Genomic DNA, 14,674 nt, shown 5'->3' with positions numbered 1-14,674 from the left:
AATTTATTATTTGAGAGATGATGGATATGACATACACTATGATCTTTTTAAAGGGATGTTTTAGCTGTTGGATTATCATGAGCAGCCCTAGCAGCTGTCAACTCTTTCACTGTGGAACACACTCACAAAACAAGTACTTTTCAGAAAATCAGAACAACTGTTCCTCTTTAATGGACAAGAAAAAAACCTCACTTGATCAATTCTACAGAAAAAGACTTAACATGAAGTTATCACAAATTACTATAAATGGTTAAAATCATTGTGCTTTACTCTGCTAACACGCATTTTGTCCCAATATTTCCAGCACTTAATCCAATAAAGAAGAAATTTTACAAAGATACATCCAACCCTAATTCAAAATAATGGAAAAGATTGCCATATTCTTACTAGGCTCTTCAAAAGTACACTAAAAAGTGTCTTTTTCACTATCAGCAGTAATCCCTGTAATGGCCCTGCCAGATAAACAAAGCCCATTTCTATGAACAGATAATAACCAACTATGCTAAAGCTGCCTCTTAACCAGCTCTCTGGTAAGTAACTGCAGTCTTGATTACTGGCTCTTGAATTAAGGATTCTTTCATGCTTTTTAAATTTATTTTTAAGATCAGTCGTTATTCCTACAGAGCCTTCTACAATATTTTTGAATGAAGTTTTGACCCAAGAAATGGCTACATTGTCCCTAAATGTGTGTGCTTTGACCTTGCAAGTTTCTGTAAGAATAGATCTTATAAAAAAACCCTAGTGTTATATTCTGTTTGACAATTAATTATATATATGCCTGTATCAGGTCACACTAAAGGTCCTGAAGCCCACTATGCGGGCCCTGAAATACCAAGCAACAGATGCCTAGAGAAGAGAAACAGCACCACGTCAGTATTTCTTCAGAGTATTATCACAACCTTAAGGGTCATGATAGCTTTCGGGAGCTGGAGCCAGAAGCATCATTTGTGTTTAAACAGTCTAACAGCTCAAATCTTAGAAGACATTTAGAGAAAGATGGCTGCAATACAACAGATCTGCTAATAAAACTTTAGACTATTTCTTTACAGAATAAGTTAACAAAGAATTGCAAAAGAGAAACAGATCAAGGGAACTGTACATCTGGCCCATGTTATGCTGTCCTGTTCACGATACTGACCAATACCAGGCTCCATCTGCATGCAGTTCAGATGGACAGCTTAACAGAAGGATTTCCAGTACATATTTCCAAAACGTGTCATGGTACAATGAAAACAGATTTCATTCTATATTCCTTTACAATAGCACAGAAATACTTGCTTGAGGATTCACAGACAAAGTCGATTTTAGTAACAATGAGAAAAGTAAAACTTAACAGCCTCCTAATGCCAAGTATTGATTTCCAGCCAGAGGGGAGGGAAGACGACCAAGAAGGATTAGCATTATGAACAAGAAAGTAATTTCCAATCAGAGAAAAATCTGACAGAGGAAACAAGGAAGAGAACAACCTCTCAAGCTAGAAGCAGATTTTTTGACACCACTACCCTTTCACACCTTTCAAAATAGATAAAGGGCAGCACATTAAGAACATACAACTACCAATTCTAGCTTACAAGGGTATTTATGAGGACATTTCCTTCAATATTTTGGAAAGTTGTAATCAAAAGAGAAGATTAAAACAGCCACAGAATCTATTCCAGAACTGCTTTATTGTTGTGCAGTACATTAAGAAAATTACCAAGTTAAGTCAACCTAGCTATGTGAACCTGCATGACCTCAAGATGCCTGGAAGATACCACTGAAATAAAAGACATAACCTAATAAGTGCAGGGTCACAATATAGTTATCAATTTCTGATGCTTGATTACTGTATCAATATTCCAGCTTTTAGTGGTTTTGTTGGGTTTCTTTTTCTTTTCAACATCACAGATCCAAAGAATACCATGAAAAAACCCAAACAAAATCATAATCACACAGAAATATCTCCCTCAGTCCGAGATAACCTAAAACAAAGACCTGTATGAGCAGACACACATACCTCAATTTAATTCCAAGGCATTTGTACCACCCTTCACTTCCCTGCTTTCAATTTATCAGAGTACTTCGTGGGTCACAAAAGAACAGACACCAGTACAAATTTTACCCTTCCACTCTATCAGGTACTGTTCATTCTATCACAGATACCACAGATACCGCTGGTAGTATCACAGGCTACTCAACATGGAACCCTGGATGAAGCAAAAATTGCTGAAAAGCCAACTGATCTGCTAAATGCTTCATTAAAGTAAAAAAAAAAAATCAAGTAAGAATAGCCAGGTGTCAGTCCAAAAATGTGCAGCAACTAGAACATAACATTTGTTATCAATCAGTTATTGTTTTAGTAAGATCAGAATCCTATCATCATATTGCCACGGGCTCAATTATCAAGACAAAAGGAACAGTATTTGAAATCCTGGTTCAGCATGAATTTATTTCACTACTATGTTCTGTCAGGGCATGTTGATTACTTTCTACACAGTTCAGGGCACTGCTTTTGAAGAAGCTAAGTCATATTCCACAATCTTAAATTTCCACCCTCTCCCCTGCCCCTCAGAAGTATACCAATGGAAAAAAAATCCTTCTTCCCTCTAGCTAAATTATAATAGCACTCTTCATCCTGGTTAAAATACTCTTTTAAGGATAATTACCAGTAAAAAAAAATAAATTACCACATATTCCTGCTAGGGTATTTCAGTTTCACTTTTCTGGAACCAAACCTTTTTCAGATCCCAGTCTCCCTGGCTTCTCAGGGGTAGCAGGCAATTGTTTCACTAGCTTACATACAGTGACACTGAAAACATACCTCATTTCATAGTGCTGCACAAACTTTGAAACAAATCACCATGTCATTTCCCAAAGAGTATCAGTCATCCAATAAGACTGACATAGTAACAGAGTAAATACAGTCAACAAACATCCCAGTGCTCTTGTACTTAGTTTATCTTCACCTTAGAAAAGAAATCTTTAGTTGCCTGAAAAACCAATTTGATCTTGAGAGAAGCTCTTTGCTTCACATCATATTATTTAAGACTTCTTAAATAGCATCAACATTTCCAAAACACCAGCTGGATTGTCAGCCCTGAATAATTACCTCTCCCATTCCCCGAGATTCTAGGGCAAGAGCTTGAAACTCATGATTCATCTCATCCACAGATCGTACCTGTAGGGGAAAAACAAAAGAGTGATCCACTAGCCAAATAAATTTTCAAAAGTTGAGTTATACTCCACTTTAATTCCAATCTGTAACAGGAAGCACACACAAAATTTGCTACTCAATCTAGGCTGAAAATGTGTTTAGATTTCGTGAACAGATACAGTTGGCAAACATTTAATGAGCCATGCTAATATAATAAAATGCAAGAAATTCCGAGATCTTCAAGCATCTGGATGGATATCACTCACTATGGAAACAATGACCAATATCACATGTGCAACAAACGCAAAAGGGAGTTAAAGTTTTGGACATACAACATCCTTTGAAAAGGAGATGAGCTATTGCACACAATGTTACTGAGTACACCCGGCAGCAAACACACAATAGCTCACAAGACAGGCCACCAAAGCTACTAGCAATGTGTTGCTTTTAAAATGTAGTAACTGACTGCATTATCCCAATTTCTTGTGCTTTCCCCCACTCTTCCTTCTCCATGCATTGTCTTTAATTTTTGTTTGTTGTAAATATGAGAGGTGTATTACTAAAGCAAGAACTGCTGTTGCAACAAACCAACTCCTTTTCCACAGCATGCACACACAATGCACTGGGTGCATTCATTCCTGAGAAAATGATTTCCACAAGGAATTTTCAAAGCCATGAGAAATTTAGAAAAACAACAAGAGGGAAAATTCAGAGTAGTTCCTTCTCTTCTTTCTCAACAGTGAGATGCAGCAGAATGAAATGGTAAAGTTATTCAAGATCAAAGTTCAGTTAAAGTTTTCCCTTCCAATAACTGTCTCTCCTGAGGACTTAATTTCACTTAGTAAACCCATTTGTTTACATTAACAAAAAAACCAAAATGAAGCTGCTCCATACAGCTGATCACACAGATCACTCTTCAAAAAATACTCAAGCACTAGTCAAAGAAACAATCTTGTGCTTTTAATATTCTTTCTTGGAACTGGAAAAAGTATTAAGTGTTAAGAGGCTCTATTCTTGAAATTCTAGTCTGAAAACACTGTTATTGCCCCATAATCTTCATAAGCCATTAACTTCTGAGGTTGAATGTATCTGTACTTTGGAGGAAGAAATTTCAAAACTCAAATATTCCCTCAGAAAGAACAATATTTTAGTTAAGATGGATTCTGAAACCAGTTCCTAACAATTTCATGAGCTACCAAAGAGCAAATTTAGTTTCACAGTGAATTATGGGGGGAAGTAGGAAAAGTGAAAATCAGCACCTTGACCTTTTTTCCAGAGATGCTGATATTTATGTCAGTTCAGTTTCAAAAACTGAAAGTAGATTTTCATGTATCCTTAAAAAAGCTGAAGACATTTTTTCAAAATAATTAAAACCTAGATTATTTATAAGAAAGAAGCTCTTTTTCATCAGCTCTGAAGGATAATAAAATCTTTGTGCATGCACATATTAAATTTGACTGTAGAAGACGAATTATTTAGAAAGAAAAATTGGATATTCACATTTTGAAGACTTCTGAGTTTGGTTATTAAGTTTCCGAAAATAGAATTTCTTCTATAGATGGCTGTGAGAGTTGATTATCTTACCATAAGCCACTGCCCATGGTGAAGTCATGCACTTGAGTTCCAATTACAATCAGTAAATTAGTTCTAAATTACTTCTATCTCAACAGGTAGTTTCAGTCTAACAAAATTTGTAACTAAAGCTTGCCAAACTATATTTACCAAAACCATTACGCAAATCAAGATAAACAACCAAGTTTGAAAAATTTATAATTTTTTTTGTTACGGGTTTTCTGGTTATGGCGGTTTTTTAGATTGTTTGTTTGGGGTTTGATTTAGTTGTGGGGGGGAGGGGGTGTTAATTTTTGCTGGTGGTGGTTTTGTTTGGGTTTGGGGAGGGGGTTTTGTTTGTTTTTGTGCTGCAAGACCTAATACAAAATGCTTATTTTTCACAATTCGGCAAAGTTCAAAAACGTGACTGCACATACTTCCAAGTCTCTAAGAAAACACAATACAAAAATCAAGGAAATAGCACAGCTATCTCCTTTTTTTTCTGAGCAGCTCAGAGTCAACTCTAAGAAACTGAAGTTTGCTGAAACTGTAAATAAATTTTAGTACACTGAACACTGATTTTGCTCACTGGCCTCTTCCTTACAAACATGAAATTTAAGTTGGTGTTATCTACTGCTATTAGCAGCAAGAGAAATCATACAGTCCTTTTACTGTAGTGAAGAGGGTCTCCATTTCCACTTCCACCAAAAACAGCAGCCCACAAAATCCTGTGCCGTACCACGAATACATGTTTCACAGATCAGTTTACAAACTGGAGGAAAAACAGGCAGCACTAATATTTCTGCAATGCTAGCCCTATCACTACAACAACAAAACACCGAGACTGACAACCAAGCTACAGCTACTACATATGACATGCCCTCTCCCCAAAGGATAAACTTTGGTTCGGATCATCTGCATTACCAGGAAGTTTTATTTTCTCTAATTCAATGCCAATATTCACCTAGTTCATATGCTCCAGAAATAAACATTTTTAATATGTACTTTTTTTTGCCTCAAATTCCAGAAATTCAGAAGTTTTTTTCTCTATTTTTTTTTTCATTCTCTGTCATCTGGAATAATTCACAAATCAAAAAGATGCCTATGAAACATACTGCTCATTTTTCCCTGGTTTTGATTATCTCTTTTTTTCTTGTCCATCCACTTCTCCCATCCTTCACAACCCCCATCACACTGAAGACTCCATTCTTTCTCCATTTACCACCTACTTGCTTTTGGGATTAGTTGCTAGATCTAATCTTAGTTTCCAGGAGTTGAACACTAATAAGCTTTTCCATCTAGAAGATGGCAATGGTTTCAAACTTCTGATACACATCAGATCATTTCACAGCATTTCATTCATGCACAAATGGATACTACACACCACAGCAGTCTTTAGGTATAATTATTTCTCTCACAATGCTGTTAAATAGACAGAACAGCTTCAGTGTGAACTTTTCCCCTATGACATACTGAAAGAAAATTCTGATCTTTTTCCCCTTCCACAGAAACTAGATACAATGTACTGGCATGTATTAGTCCATTTTTCATCACAGCATCAGGAACAAGATTTCAATACAGAGGAAAAAAGCAGCTTTATTTTTCTAGCAGACTCCTTCTTCCTAAAGTTTACTCTCTCTCCTCTCTTCCCCTGAAATGTACCAGATGATTTGTTCTAAATCTAGAGGCCTGCACAGAAACCTTACAGCAAAATACCTTCCTTCACTCCATCAAAACCCCTAGTAAGAGTAGTTATTTCTACTGCTACGTCCACAAGACAATCCTCAATCCCGAATGCAGCAATGTTCAACCAGCAAACTGAGTTCACACCAGAGCTGAGCACACCTCATCAGCTACAGATGAACAAGACAGGCCTTCCATCCTTCTCCCAACTGTTTTATCACTCCCCTTGCAATGAACCGGGTAATCAAGTAAAATGTATGATTCAGAAGTTTTTTCCCCTTCTTTTTCCATGCATAAGAATTTCCACGGATCAGCAAGCTGAACTGGCTAAAACAGTGCAGCAGTGAGATTTGACCTGGAGAAAGCAACAAGGAGAAACTGGTCTGGAGCAAGGTGAAGTAGGAGTACTTAGAGGCAGCTAGACAATAAACCAGCAATGTGAAATGTGTCCTGGCAGGACAGAATTCAGAGGGGAATCTGCTGACCAGGTAGTCATCTAGTATTGCCACAAGAAACACTGCTTAAAACACCCATTTCTGGAATCTGGGCACCTAGATACAGATCTGTGGATAAACACTCTCTCCGATAACCTGAACCCTGCCAGAAATAAGCTTCTAACCATTTTCTTGCAACCAAAACAAAAACCAAACAAACAAAATTTGGAGAAAAATAATAATAAAACAAAGAGATCAAAGACTTCACTTTTTATAAAGTGGTTGAACCAGCTAATCAGTAAGTAGTAAAGACAGTTTTCCTGCATAAAGAAACTCCAAATCTCAATCCGCCTCTCTCCAGAGAATATTCTAACTGCCCTGTCAAGGAAAAGAACGAGACATCTTGAAGTTAAGGTACTAGGCCATAAATTCAACACAAAACACCTGGCAATTACAGTACTGTGACTGGAAGGAAAAGGAAGCTTCTGTTCGCACTGCAATTGCTTGAGCCTTTTTCTCTATTTTGCTGAACGTGTTAATGCAAAATACCTTTTTACTAGTTTTCTACAGGGGTGGCTTTTCTGCAACATCTATCTTCTTATGGATGATATACGCTTATGGCAGAGACTTGGAATAACTAGCATTTAAGAAGATTTAAGAACACTAAAATGGCTGTATTTTAAAACACTATGTAGTTAAATACTGTCTTGTAAAGCCATGCCAGACACTTGACTATAAACAAAAAGCTCATTTAACATTTCAGATGGGTAGTCGGTTGGAAAGTACTAAATAAAAATAACATTTTAATACAAATGTAAAAGTTTGACATGAATCTAGTATTTAGAACAAAGGATAATGAGGGAAAACTATACAGCAGGCCTAAACTGCTAATCCTCAAACCTCTGTTATCAAATATTGTAGTTCAGGGCTGTATACGGAGATTTATCCTCTAGAATATTTCACCAAATTATCTGAAACTTCCTTATTTTGGTTTAGAATATAGTGCATCCAGATTAAAAAAAAAGGCTGCTCAGTAGCTGAACAGGCAACTACTAGTCACAACTGAACTATGTTTTGTACACAGGTTACAAAATACAGAGTATTTTGTGTAACTGTTTTGTTTGATTAAAGCTGCCTTTGGCTAGATGCATCTTCCCATACCTCTTTGAGACGTCAAGGAACCAAAGTTTGCTTACTGCCAAACTGCTTAAAATACAGGTGGCTGCTACTGAGTAATTCAAAGTCTACAGGTATGCTGTGTTTTGAAAAGACAGAACACTTTTTCAGCACCATATGTAACAGTAATGAAACTGCAAACTTAGCTAAGTACTCGAAAATGGAGCAGTCCAAGCTCCTTAAGCAGTCCGAATAAACAAGGAATTAGGCATTTCTGACAAAATACTTGAGCAACCAATTTTAAGTCCTAACACAGATTTCCATGGTTATAATCTCAAAAGCATATCTCCCCCAGTAAGTAGTAATTTTCACTGTATTAAAATATAGTCTTCTAAAACCAACTCAAAATTTTTGCAGGCAAGTGAATAATTCTTCAATCCCTGTATTTTAGGCTTCTTAACTCATATTCTGAGATCCAGCTATACTTATGCATTACATGATCCTTAATATATTCAAATATATTCAAATGCTCCAACAAAAACAAATTTAGTCTGTCAGTCCAGTTGGCCTGGATCAGTAGTCACTCAGGATGTTAATGGTCTTCTGCTTGATTTCTTTGCAAACTTTGTATTGTAAGTTTGAGAAGCAATCCTACCAGTGCTGAGGACACCAACAACGGAAAAAATTCAACTAGGAGATTTCAAGGTATGGTTTCTGCAGCATGTAGCAAGGGAAAAAATATAAAATATACTCAAATACACTGTCCAGTCTGCTGAAAAAGCTAAGTCACAAAGAGGCAAGATGATCATAAGAGTTGACACTTGTACCAAGTGTTTTGCCTGCTTTCTTTTCAATAGGAATATTCAATAATCTGGGAGCATGCACACAGCAGAAAGGAATTTCCTAGGTTTGATCAACAGTGTATATATATATACACAAAATACACATGGATAGCATCTCACAACTCACTGCCAAGTTTGGAAATTACAAATCTACTTGCATCAGACCATACAGAGCAAAGACAACAGGACCCACTTCCCATGACGAAAAGCAGAGGAGATGATTCTGGGTTCTGTTCCCAGCTATAGAATGAAACATACTCCTAAGAAATAGGTAATTTCACTCATCCTCCCCCCTCCCCCCTCAAACACGAACTCTTTCATCACATCAAAAAATCATCTCTTCCTCGCACAGGCTTTCATGCCTGTCTCCCTCCCAAACAAGTGCAAGCCTTGCCCCAAGAGTGGCAGAACTGTTAGCCCAAGTTTTTCTACACTACAGTCAGGTGTCCTGAAGCTCAGGATTTCAATCCCTACAGTCAAATGCTGGCAGAACTACCAGCCTCACACAAATTAATAATGTGTCTGTACTGAAACCGGGTTTTATAACTATTTATAACAGTTACACTGTTAGGCAGCTCCACTTGAAGAGCTGAAGTAACATATTCTAACAGAAGCGGGGCATACAGTTTATACTAAATAACTTAGCAGGTTTCTCAAAGTCTTTTAATCATTTAGAAATTATCCACTGAAAAGAGTTTCTAAGAAATGTACAGAACAGAAACTCGGGGTCACAGATGTCGCAGAAGTTTGCAGTATAAAAGCCTAGAGAACAGACAGGTGATAGGAGATTTATATACAATTCTACAAAATAGAAGAAAAATCCCATCAAAACCTAGAGTTTCTGTAAACAGGAAATTATTTTTAAAAATTTAAACAGTTAATTAAAATAACATTTATCCATACTTTTTTAGCGTATTATTTAAACAAGCCACAAGAAAAGGTAATTCTTAAAAAAGGGCTGACTGGTCCTTTACTGCTTATAAATAAAACCAAAGAATTGTCTTTCATACAAGAAAATGTACATGTTTAACCTTCGGTGTGAACTAGTTTGGTGAGTCTCATAACCTTCCCCCCACTTCACACTCAGACATGCATATTATCCTGCATCTCTCACTCCAATGTTCCTGTATAAATATATCAAACAAAAAAGACATTAAATATATTCAGAACTTTGAAAACAAATCTGTGAAATGAAATCTGAATTGCAGTTCTTGTCTAAAGATGCTTATTATTATTTAATTGGTGCCAAATACTTAATATATGTAAATGACAAATTTTTTTTCTAATTTAAAAAATCTTGTTAAGATTCTTGTTAAGTTAGTCAGCATCACCTTCCTGTACCTGAGTACTAAGAGCTATCGGTAAGAGAAGTTTAGAGGAATTAGTGAGACATATTTCTAACCATTATTGTTCCATTCTGCACTGCAAGGTTTTGTCAGTAATAACACTATACACCTACTTCTATAAAGTGCGACATTAATTCACTGTATCACTGTTTTGAGACATCAGCCTTTGTTACTTCATCATTAGCTTAGTCAAAAACTTTAGTAAGTCAAAAACTTAACAAAAACTTGAGTGCTCCCTAGGCGATACGCTCTTAAAAAAAGGCTTAAGACTGCCTTTTCTGAAGATGAAAACTGCATAAACCCAAACTTTATCTACACACAAGCAGGAACTAGGGACAATTTATCTCTCTATATATGGTAATGATTAATGAAACATATAATGTTCGTTCTCATAGAAAGTCAACAAGCTTTTCTTAAATGTGTTAAGATTCTGATCACTTACAATGTACAGGTCTAGAATCAAGTAAAAATTTCCATAAATTTCCTTTCTACATTGTAATCAAGACTTTTTTGGTGATGTTTTTTCTTTAAATTATTTTCAGCTTTCTCTTTGCTACCAGAGAATCCAAAACAGAACAACTCTCCTCTGCCCCAAAAGTAAAAAACAATGCTTTACATCTTTGGTTCAAAAAATAATGTATTTTTAAACACCATCTTAAAAAGAGTGTGATTTTAAGGAAACCCATGCAACATAAATGATTTATAAACGATATAAGTTATACCAAGACAAAAGATTTTGTACATACATATACACACACCCACACATTCCACCCCATTAAAAATGGGGCTGAGGAAATGACAAAACGCACTCTGACAGAATTTCTAGGAAACATTTCTATTCTGTGTTACGGTAGCACTGACATCAGAAAAGTTCCTTCCACCCTCAACCATTCTGGATATATAGCAATCCTTTTCTGCAGAGCATTTGCTTCAATTTTCTTTATTGAATATGGCAGATGCATTTACCACAACATTCATTTCTCAAGGATACAGTTTTCAAGAATACTAGATGCAAAAACTGAAGTTCCGCCAGTAATCCTCCTGCCCAGAAGTTTCTAACATCATGACATCCTTTACCTCGTAGTGCAGTACCCTTTGAATAAGCTCTGAGGTTTTTCTCCTCCTTCAGCAGGCAAGAGGAATCCAGGGAATACCACCAGAGCCTGATCTCCTCAAAGTGGGTGCTAAAACCAGAATTGAAGAAATGGAACTACCTAGTCTTTAGGCAATTAATTGAATTGTGGCTAGCACAAAAAAGAAATTCAGAATTTTTAGACTTCTCACTCCACAATGAATAACTAGCTGTCATAATCTACTTTGATTCTACTAGTCTTTAAATTCTACATAACCTCAAGGGCAGCCAAAAACCAGTAAAGCATGTTTCTTTTAACGTATTTTTAAAAGAATTACTATAGGGAAGCATATATATTTCCTACTTTATCTGTCTATGGCAGGGGATTGGACTCAAAGAAATTGCTGTTATCTAATTTTTCAGCCGTTTTCTGAGGATGTTCTCTTTGAACAGTATGTGTATTTAAACTAACCATAGATTTCTACAAATGCCTATAAGCTGAAATAAACAGCCAACTGAAAAAAAACACCCCTACGAATTCAATAAGCCTCATTTCTAATTCAGTAAGAACAGCAGCTTAGCCTTGGACATTAATACCTCATTAAATGTTGGCCAGCATAGTTCTTCAAAGGAAGTAAAAAAAGTTTAAAATAACACCAGAGATTTTATATTGTTGACAATTAAGGTATGGAAATAAAGTAGGTTATTTACAACTAAACTGAAGAATAAAAGCTTTGTAACAAAGATAAGTTCAAAGACTGGCATTAATACATCTGTATTACAATGGATTTAAAGCCAATATTTTCAACCTTTTCACTTCATAAGTAAAAAATTTAAGAGCACTTATAAAAGCAGCTATCAGCACATAGACAGCAGAACTTAGGGTAGGCAGAAGCAGTAACCGTGGACAAAAAAATACTCAAAACCAAAAACTAACCCATGCTTGAATTACCTTCTAACAAAATGTAAGGAAGCGATCTTACAAGGAAAATTTCTGATTTGATGTCTAAATTCCAGGTTGTTCATTCTCATTCAAAATAAAGTATTCCCTCAAATTATTTACCCAACTCTGTGCTGCCCCCTTGCCTCCCTTCACATATTTACCCACCAGTTTACATCACTCTCTGTGAATTCCAACCTCCATTGTCTTCAAAGAGAGAAAGCTTTCCCAAAAGTCTTTAGTTACCTCACAAAGATTCACAAGGGCCCTCTTCACCCTGACTTCAACTTAAACTGTACCAAATCAAAGTACTTCAGAAAAAGTATATCTTCAGAAAATTGAATCTCCTCCATGCAATAAAATAGTGGCATACGTTTTCATAAGCCCCAATTTAAATCACAAGAAAAAAAGCAAACTACATTCTAAACCTGAAGATAAGAACTTAAGATTAACCAAATAACACTCACCCAATTTTAAAATATATCTATTTTCTGATACCTGGAATAACAGAATAAAGTCAATAAGAAAATATGAACACATAAACTGCAAATGCAAAATGCCTGGATGGCTATATTCAGCCATTTTTTCCCAAGCTTACTGGCTTCTACCACCTTATTCTGGATATCTATGCAAAATTCTCCTAGAATGCCTAAAACAAGTTTTAGCCTTGGGATAAAACTCCACAAAACATAATAATCATGTTTGGAATGAGGCCTCATTCATAATCCCACCTAGAATCTGGAGCACATGGAAATAAAACGGAAAGAATTTGCATTTCACTCCATGAGCAGCCAGCCAGATCAGGTCTCTGGTTCCCATTATGTCAGGCTCCAAGGTGTAAGAACATGCGTTGGCTGCTTCCAGGCCTATCACCTCCAGAAGTAGTGCTACCATTCAGATTTATGCTGCCAGAAAGCTGCCTTGGGAGACGGTTGAGTTCCCATCCCTGGAACAGTTTAAAAGACGTGCAGATGTGGTGCTGAGGGACATGGTTTAGGGACCCTGGCAGTGAAGACAGAACAGTTGGACTCGATGACCCTGAAGGTCTCTTCCAACAAAAATGATTCTGTGATTCTCTGCTACTGTCAATAATTCCTCACAGACCTGAACCGGTTCTGCACCGTTAGGGCTGCACAAGCATACAGGATAGTTTATCTGTATATAAATCGAAGATACAGCACAGTTGACCACACGCTACTTGTTTTGCTCTAGTATCACACCAGTCTCCATATCCTAATTACCGAATAAGCACTAAATTACAAAGACTGATACAATGAGAAACTGAATTGGCAAAGTAAGAATAAAACAGTTCACATTAAGACACACCCAACAGCACATGGTATTTGGAGACATCAAGGCAGGTGAAAACAGAAAGACTACTTCAAGGAGTATATCAGAAAGGGTGAAAATCTGAAGACTAACTCAAGAAATATATCAGAAAGCATAAGCACACTCGTGAATATACTCAATAAAGACACAACCAATACTACAATCCACAAAGAGGAGGTAGCAGTTCACAGCTTGACAGCATGAGACAATATGCAGTGGGTAGGAATGGTCAAGTATCTTATGAGCTGAAACTATCAGCTGTGGTTGAGATGTCAGTGAAAAAGTCAGAAATTATGTAGATGCATCAAAATAGCAAATGTGATTGGAAGAGGTGATTAAGGAAAAGACTCTGATGAATAGAAGCTACATGGAATTAACTTGTTTGCATGAGTCAGGTGACTGCAATTACTCTTGTTGTCCTGAGGACAGTTAACCTTAAGATGTCTATTCCATGCACTATGTGCTTGAAACTACTAAAACCACAAATCGAGTATCTGTAAAATTCAACACTGTAATTTTCTTCTCTCTAGCTAGGGAAGTGATTCAAAGTATATCACAGAAAATTTCATTATGCTTTTCTTTCAGTTGAATTACATGGAAAGACCTTGCAGTGTGTCACAAAACGTTTCTTTTTTTAGCTACCTCAGATCAAAGAAAGGGCAAAGACAGACATGCTACCTTTTTCCAGTTTGCTGCCAGAACTGAGAGTGCCACAAGCAGGTAATAAGAGGATGTCTCAAGATTTGAGGCTGCAAGACATTTAGATACAAAAAAGCCACAACCTTAAAATTCACCTGAAAATATTATGATACTTGCTCCATTTTACACAGCACTCTTATGATGGAAAAATCTCACCAAGAACTTATTAAACAAGGTTGTTTTAACAGAGCATACAACATTTTCCAAAACAGGAATCAAATGCTGTCCCCACAGTTCTCCCCTAACCACAATGGAAAATCCTGCCAGTCTAAGATTTATTTTCCTAGTTTGTAAGTCTTGAAAAGTTTTACTAATTGGCAAGTTTGAGAAGCTGCTTAAATCATATATTTGACATTCACAGTCTGGGTTTCTAGTTAAGTGAAGCTAAATGCTACTGTAATTAATCGAAGAAAATAGCAAAATAAAAAAATAACACCACTGCAAACTTAAATGTGGGAAGACCACACTTATAACAGTGTTGACCGCGGAAACAGAAATAAATGATCTTCAGGACAGCTTCAGATGAATG

General features: G+C 36.4%; 1 protein-coding gene across 5 annotated transcripts in view; it reads right to left on the bottom strand.

The window, feature by feature from the left end:
* The window catches only part of PUM2 (pumilio RNA-binding family member 2), a 44,417-nt gene extending 41,263 nt beyond the window's left edge, over positions 1-3,154 (bottom strand). For 3 of the 5 annotated variants that reach the window (XM_010136932.1, XM_010136934.1, XM_010136933.1), the window contains exon 1: positions 3,089-3,153. In XM_010136932.1, the coding sequence (XP_010135234.1) occupies positions 3,089-3,139 (51 nt within the window). In that variant the 5' untranslated portion in view covers positions 3,140-3,153. Of the gene's footprint in view, positions 1-1,274; positions 1,278-3,088 lie in introns of all 5 variants that reach the window. The other 2 variants (XM_010136935.1, XM_010136936.1) reach the window with 1 other exon arrangement.
* Positions 3,155-14,674: the final 11,520 nt, after the last annotated feature.

Source organism: Buceros rhinoceros, unplaced genomic scaffold, assembly GCF_000710305.1.
Source record: "Buceros rhinoceros silvestris isolate BGI_N320 unplaced genomic scaffold, ASM71030v1 scaffold32835, whole genome shotgun sequence".
NCBI classification, from domain to species: Eukaryota; Metazoa; Chordata; class Aves; order Bucerotiformes; family Bucerotidae; genus Buceros; species Buceros rhinoceros.
Note: the sequence above shows the minus strand (reverse complement) of the source record. Positions and strands in the feature narration are given on the sequence as shown.